This window comes from Eleginops maclovinus, chromosome 22 (assembly GCF_036324505.1).
Source record: "Eleginops maclovinus isolate JMC-PN-2008 ecotype Puerto Natales chromosome 22, JC_Emac_rtc_rv5, whole genome shotgun sequence".
Taxonomy (NCBI): Eukaryota; Metazoa; Chordata; class Actinopteri; order Perciformes; family Eleginopidae; genus Eleginops; species Eleginops maclovinus.
The window spans coordinates 20,130,658-20,138,419 of record NC_086370.1 but is presented as its reverse complement, the minus strand read 5'-3'; the positions used below and the strand labels follow the sequence as shown (position 1 = coordinate 20,138,419).

The 7,762-nt window shown below is 41.1% G+C and overlaps 1 protein-coding gene across 1 annotated transcript; it reads left to right on the top strand.

The window, feature by feature from the left end:
• The first annotated feature begins 257 nt into the window (after nt 1–257).
• Nucleotides 258–7,547, top strand: otx1 (orthodenticle homeobox 1). The gene is made up of 4 exons (XM_063875042.1): nt 258–518; nt 2,879–3,068; nt 3,829–3,980; nt 5,774–7,547. The coding sequence occupies exons 2-4, from the start codon at nt 2,972–2,974 to the stop codon at nt 6,518–6,520; spliced, it is 996 nt and encodes a 331-aa protein (XP_063731112.1). The 5' UTR covers nt 258–518; nt 2,879–2,971; the 3' UTR covers nt 6,521–7,547.
• The last annotated feature ends 215 nt before the right edge of the window (nt 7,548–7,762 follow it).

The following is a 7,762-nucleotide window of genomic DNA, read 5'->3' as shown; positions in this document are numbered from 1 at the left end:
CAGGCCTGAGAAACATTTCCATCTTTTTCAGAAAGCTCTCTGGCTCTGGTCTCGGGACCGGGACACGGAGGAGGGGGGAAGTGGGAGGGGCCTCTCGCGGTGGCCTCTGCGCTGATTGGCAATCCGTGCTGTCCGTCATCTAGGAGCAACTCGCTGATTGGCTATGGGAGGCGGGTCCGCAGGTGTCCTCCGCTCATAGAGGCGCGGGGCGGAGAGAAGGTGATCAATCTCAATTTCGTCTCCATTAGAAACAAGAAAATCACCTAACACTCTGACAGACAGCGACAAGCCCCCTGAAAGCAAATGAGTCTGATTTATTTGGCTGCAAAAACACCCGGAAACGCGTGCTGATATATCTGCGTGTTTTTCTGCGTGATGCTGCTCGGTTCTGCGCGTTGTTGTTTGTTTTTGAGCAAGTCTGTTTGAGTTCGTGCAGACTTCTTCCTGCTGGATAATTTTACTGCTGCTTGCTTCTGGTGGCCCGGGAGCTCGGGAGAAGGGAAGAGGAGAAAAACAAGGTAACGTTTCTTCACTTTTCACTCATTTAATGCGGATTATCTGCAGTTTTTACGCATTTTTACTCCAAACAACACAACTATGCGTCAGAAACAGGAACAGCTGAAGTGTTGAAGCGACAGAAAAGTCACTTTTTCAAACTAAATTAGGAAATGTAAAGTGTGACATGTGAGGTGAATTGTTCCACTTTGCAACAGCTCACGTTTTATGTGATTATGTTATTTGTTTAGCCGAGATATCAATTAATCTGCACCGTGGAGGACTCCGACCTGAACCGGATAAATTGAATCAACGTCCTCCGGAGTAGATAATTTTCATATTTCTATTCCAGTTCAGTTTTATTGGAGAGCAATTGGCCATTAAAGCGTTTGAAGCATTTAGCAGATAATTGGAGAGGCGTGTTTTGGTTTTTGTTAATTTATTTTGCTGATAAGAGCCCTTCTGAAACGCTTCTCCCCGGAGGTCTAATCTAAATTGTAATTGAGTTCATTTGCACCGAGATCTCGCCTTTCTCTCCCCGGCCTGCCAGGGCTGAAATACGGCTATAAAGCCTCTGCAGTACTCGGTCAGTCATTGTTAGAATAATCTCACTAATTTAATTCACACGATTCGACTTTCAGGGCGTATTTTTTGGGGGGTGGAAAATTCTTCACTTGAAGGTAAAATCTAACTTTAAGATCAGCTTTTAAATAATACATTTCACGCCTTACAATATTATCAGTGTTTCCTGGATGTATATTTAATGTTCAATGATTTAGTGGATAACGTGTATTTTCTGCAGCCGGTTGGGATGTGTTTTATTCCCTAAAATGTAACCCTTAGTTCAGTGAGAGGAACAAACACACCGAAAAGAGTTGAGCCTATAATTAAACAGCCTATGGTATAATAAAACCACTGAAAAGATACAAATCATAGTTGTGACTTACGGAGTTATATTGTATAACTATTGGTGTTTTACTCTGATGGAAGTAAAGAGACAATTAGACGTTTTATCCAAAGAAGCAAAATGAATGAATAAAAAGTGGGTCTAGAGTAAACGTATTTTAGGAATCATGGTAATGGCCATCTCAGATATTCCTCTTGAAAGTAAATAAAATAAATTGAGATTTATTTCTTGGCAATACAGATCATTTCAGCCGAGCTCTGGAGATCCACAGCAGCCTATTTGTAATGTACACAAAGTTAGACGACATGAAACAAACAGAATCCCCGAGTACAACTTCAGCTGTGATTTTATAGATTATCAAACAGCATCCATAGTCATCTTTTACATGCGTGTGTGTGTGTGTGTGTGTGTGTGTGTGTGTGTGTGTGTGTGTGTGTGTGTGTGTTAGTGCAGGCCTTCACACTCAGTAAACACACACATTTTACTCAGGACGCTACGAGTTTTTAAGAAAGGCTGTATTTTACCATCAATATCCTTTAAACACGATGGCAGAAAAACAAGTGGCAATAAATAACGCTGCAAGTTTTCAATAGAAAATAAAGATGTTGTTTTTTTAGAACGTGAAAAAAGTTTGGGAAAAGGTGCAAACAGTATACTGGCCGATCTGTATTAAAATGCACATACAATAAATACTCTTCAGGTAGGAGGTGGAGCACTGGTCATTAAAATATGGAAACAACTTGGAGAAATAAACACACATTTAATATATATGTTTCCAAACACATCGATTTTAGGATCATTGTTGGAAATAACAACGCAAAAAGGCAACAGCTTTCCTTCCTTTTTTATCATATCATTAAACGTTTCCAGTAAAAGTTTAAAGTCTGCAGTCTGTATAATTTTGGGGGGTTTATTTTTGCTCCGCTGGAGTCGTGAGTATTGGAGCCGTTTGACCCGGTTATCCTCCCAACAAAAATCCAATACTCCTGAAGGGATATAAAGGGCTTCTAAATGATCAGTTTATCCTCCAATAATTCATGCTTATATATCCCACTGCAACTATACAATAATATTAATCTTAGGAAGTATTGCAATGATGCTCATTTCAATTATGCTGGAATAGATTTTTAAAATGGAGTGAAGCTTCATCCGCTGATATGAGAAATACGACACAACGCTTGAGTTTCTGATTTCAAACCCAAGTATTTCCTAAATATTCCGTTTGCATTTTGGATACAATTGATCAATTTTCTCAAACAAAAACAAAGATTACAGCACCTGCATTTGCACACCTTAACTGTAAAGTGTTAACGAATATCTGCCCCTGTCCCGTCGAGCTGCATCACAATAACAAAACGCAGCAAAAGCGTTGAATTATTTATGAGAATAAATGTCTTTCCTTAATATTTTTTGTGCATTTTGGATGTAATTGAGCTACTTTTCTCGGCACTAAATAACATTTCCTCCTGTGTTCAGTTTCTTGAATCGGTCCCCTGTCCCGTCAAGCTGCAGCATCGGGGGAAACCGAACCACTGGCCTGAGCTGGGTGGAGCAGTGACCGCCTGTAGCATGATGTCCTACCTCAAACAGCCCCCCTACGGCGTCAACGGCCTGGGGCTCAGCGGCGCGGCCATGGACCTGCTGCACCCCTCCGTGGGCTACCCATGTAAGAGTCATTAATGCACCAGCCATAATGAGGAAAATCCGTAGTATTAAACATGCATGCACCCTGTTTAGCTGCAGAAATCCTGAAGAACATGAACTACAATTTAAAATGCACGCAGTGCAGCCGAAAACATATCCAGATATTTCACATGAAAGCACTGACTCCTGGTATCATGAAGACCGTTTTATTTACAACTTATTTACTGTATTTTAAGTCGATATCGCTGGTTATAATACTAATAATAATGCATATGAAACAACGAGTTAAAACAAACTTATTTGACCAGTGTAAGTATGATGTAAAACTAGCTCGACTTTTAAAGCAAATTAAACGTTAAACTGTTTAAAATGATATGTAAAACAGGCTTTTAGTTGAATACTGATTCTTTTATCAATTTTAAAATAAAGATATGTAACTTGTCTTTATTTATCCACAGTAATAGGCCTAACTTTATTTTAGTTAAATATTTGATATGGACAATGTAACTTAATGAGCGTTGCCTGATGTTAGCAACCATGCTAATTTACATCCGTTGTCCCTGGGCAGTTAGGCCTAACAAACAGAAAGCCTAAAAGTCAAAACGCGGCACATCTACTAATAATTCACGACTAAAAAAGACTAAACACATTACAGGCTAATACATGTGAAGATAGTGATCTAGATAACATTTTAAATTTGGGATTCTGTAGTAAAGTTTTCTCTGTAAGGTCGTTTTATTTACGTTTCTCCGGTGTGTGTTTTTTGTTTGTTTTTTTTGCAGCGACTCCCAGGAAGCAGCGGAGGGAGCGGACCACTTTCACCCGCTCTCAGCTCGACATCCTGGAGGCTCTGTTCGGGAAGACCCGGTACCCGGACATCTTCATGCGGGAGGAGGTCGCACTGAAGATCAACCTGCCGGAGTCCAGAGTCCAGGTACATAATAAAGCTCCTCCGTGAGTTCAATTAAATCGTGGAAACGTCCCGAAAACATGCCCCTAACTTTGGAAACTAACTTCTGAGGATAAAATGTTTAATTAGCTAACATAAAAAAGTTGTTTTATATAAATACCACGATATTTAATTAACCATAACACTGTAAAAGAGTGCTGTTAAAATACTAACTGTGACCTTTAAATGCTTGTGAATTCAAGCTAACGGTTTTAAACGGACATTAAGCTAACTGTTTTGCTAAGTGGTGCACTTGTTAGCCAACTCAAACGTAATTAATAACGTATTTATTTTAAACGTGGAATAGTTCATAGCTATGTATTTATATTATACTCCTTGAGATGAGAATTATTAAATCAAAATAATGATTTAAATGTCGCTTACTTTGTGGAAATAAACTATTACCGATATGATTTGTGTTAGGCTTATTAACAGTTAACCCTAACGTTAGCTGGCTACGGTTTTGGCTAGCTGGCTAAAAATAAACTTCCGGTGTCTAACGTCACTGACAAATCCGATTAGGAGCCAAGTCTTTGTCGTATGTATAGCAGTACATATTGGTAAAACCCTATGTATAACATGAACAGAAGGGTTATATAATTATCCTACGAGGAAAATAATAACTTTTCAGACCTGGTAGCTCATGAAATCAGTGATTAAAGCCCCTTTTTTTAAAAGGATAATAATTGATTGATTGATTGTTGTGAAGTAATGACTGGAAATACATTTACAGACTGGTTTTGTTGATTAGTTACGTTGGAAGTAACTATAATGTATTAGTAGTTGTACAGAGATAGTTGCATTTAGGTGTTTTTAATACACAACCTCCTTTTCCCACCTGTTTTATGTTAACTCCGCTCAACTATTTGTTCACTTTATTTGATGAATAGCTCAAACGGATACAACTGTACACATCGATGTAAACAAAACTGCATTCCAGATTACAAAGGCTTTATTTCTATCTGAATTGTTCATTGTTATTTGATCCAGGCTAACTGAAGGTTATGTAATTTGAGATCAAATATGGGGATCTATACTGAAGAGGTGAGGAGTATGCTAACAAAAACTCCACAAACAACTCACTGTTGTGCTGCGATGTTGAACAAATACTGCTCTTGAAAAGGCATTAGGGGGAAAACCAAGGCAGGCCTCTCTCTCACACGCACAATTTGAGTTATTCTCAGAATGTGTGTGTGAAACAAAATGCTCTACATGATCCTACCCTCTGGTGCTCTAGAGTTACCCTACTGTGTGGTGAAACCCAATAGCCTGTTATCTTAGAGCCGTCTACCAGGTATGAAATTAGACCCCTGGCTGGTCCGAGCCAAGGGGCCTGGGTGGAAATGAACCTTGATGGCTAATAACCCTCAATTTTCCTCCATAATGTACTCCCAGCATGGCCTGGGAGGGAGTGTGTGTGTGTTAAAATTTCTTATATAACCTTCCTGATATCTTTGGGTCAAATTTGACTTTAAAAACAAATATTTTTGCTGTGATTTTAGTCTCATTGCAACAACAACAACAACAACAACAACAACAACAACAACAACACCACAGATGATTTCATACAATGATCTAGAAAAAAAACAAGACCACTACTTGATGGTGGTCATGAGTTAAAATGAAGTTGGCGTAACCCAGATTCAAGTGGTAAATAATCAAACCAGGACAAAAAATGCACAGGGGAAGACGACACAAAGGTTATTGAAATGCAGAGGTTGTGTGTGTGTGTGTGTGTGTGTGTACGGTTTCTAACTCCTGGCTGTTCTTCTTTTAAGGTGTGGTTCAAGAACCGGAGGGCCAAGTGTCGCCAGCAGCAGCAGAGCGGCAACAGTGCCAAAGCCCGGCCGCCCAAGAAGAAGTCGTCCCCGGCCCGGGAGAGCACCGGCTCCGAGAGCAGCGGACAGTTCACTCCACCCGCCGTCTCCAGCACCGGCTCGTCCTCGTCCTCATCCTCCTCCACCAATCAGACGGGCCCTGCGGCGCTCAGCAGCACCTCTACCTCCATCAGCACCGTCTCCTCCATCTGGAGCCCTGCTATCTCCCCCGGAAACGCTCCTGCTCCTGCGGTGGCCCCGATCCCCGAGCCCGGACCCCCGTCTAACGCCTCCTGTATGCAGCGTTCAATGTCAGGCTCTGCAGCCGCCGCCACCTCCTACCCCATGTCCTATAACCAGACTCCGGGGTACGGACAGGGCTACCCCACCCCGTCCAGCTCTTACTTCAGCGGCGTGGATTGTGGTTCCTACCTGGCCCCCATGCACTCCCACCACCACCCCCACCAGCTCAGCCCCATGACGGCCTCCTCCATGTCCGGCCACCCGCACCACCACATCAGCCAGTCGTCGGGCCACCACCACCACCATCACCACCAGGCGTACGGAGGCTCCGGCCTGGCCTTCAACTCCTCTGACTGCCTGGATTACAAAGAGCAGACTGCAGCCTCCTCGTGGAAGCTCAACTTTAACACCACAGACTGCTTGGACTACAAAGACCAGGCCTCCTGGAGGTTCCAAGTCTTGTGATCGGGCTTTCTTTTTTTTCTTCCTCCTCTTCCCTACCCTGCTCGTCAGCTTCTTTTATTTTCCAGATTAGCATATTGCTTGTTTTTGAAAGACAATAAGAGTTTATGAACCATAAGGTTGCAGCAATCGGACTTTGTTTTACCCTCTCGGTCTTTTTAAAAACAAAAAATTGAAGAGAAACCGTCCCTCGAATCCCGAGGAGAGCAAACATCAGGAGCAGTTTCCTGACGATGAAGAATGGGTTTTTAAAAGACGCTGATTCTTGGATGACCTTAAGAAAACCAAACTGTTTTTGAAAACTACAAAAAAAAAAGTCACTTCAACCAAACTCCTTCGACCAGCAGCTCTCTGGATGGGAGGAATATTTTCCCCTCGACAGGAACTGCCCTCTTTACCTCCGAAACCCCAAATCAAATCCTGTAAAGTTTTTATTTCTGAAATTTGTTATTTTAGGATGACAGAGATTTTTAGTCAGCTACATCGCGGAGCTGAAATATGTAAATATGTATTTGGGTCAGTTACAGTGACCATGTTTAGTTGGTGTTTTTTTTTTCTTTCCGAATTTGAAATTGTTTATTACCACTTTGGGAGAAAAAAAAAGATTCAAAAAACCCTGTATGTAAATCTTTCCAAATATTCCAAAGAGAACAAATTGGCCATAAGGTTCAGCTTTTATATACGTTGTTTTACTCAGAAAAAAATGTTTTGGCAATTTGAAATGTCTCGGGAGGGGGGGGGGGGATAAAACTCTAAAATATAGATGCAGTTTGTTTTCCGGATATTATTATTATTATTCTAACCTCTCTACATTTTCAAACCAGACCTCCTCTCTTGGGCATTGTCGTGATATATTGGACATGTTTGAACCGCAGCACTTGGCTTGAAATTGGAGTCAGAGCATTTTTAATTTTTGGAGAGGAAAAATGTGGATTTGTTAGCTCCAAAATGACAGTAAGATGTTGAATGTATCTTAAAGGCGAACCACCCTTACATACATGTTCATCCAATAAAGATCCGTTAAGTCATATCTATTAGTGGCTTCTGTCTCAGTGTGATTCCCAACAGGGAGTCGACATCTTTTCTTAGATGCATGTACACCAGCAAATTACAAACTCTATATTCCTGTTTTCTCTCATTTGAATTAGTAACACTTTTATTTAAAAGCTTGTTGAACCCCCCCCCCCCCCCTAATTATAACGGGGTAAATGCAAATGAGTCCATAATTAATACAAGCCGTGAACG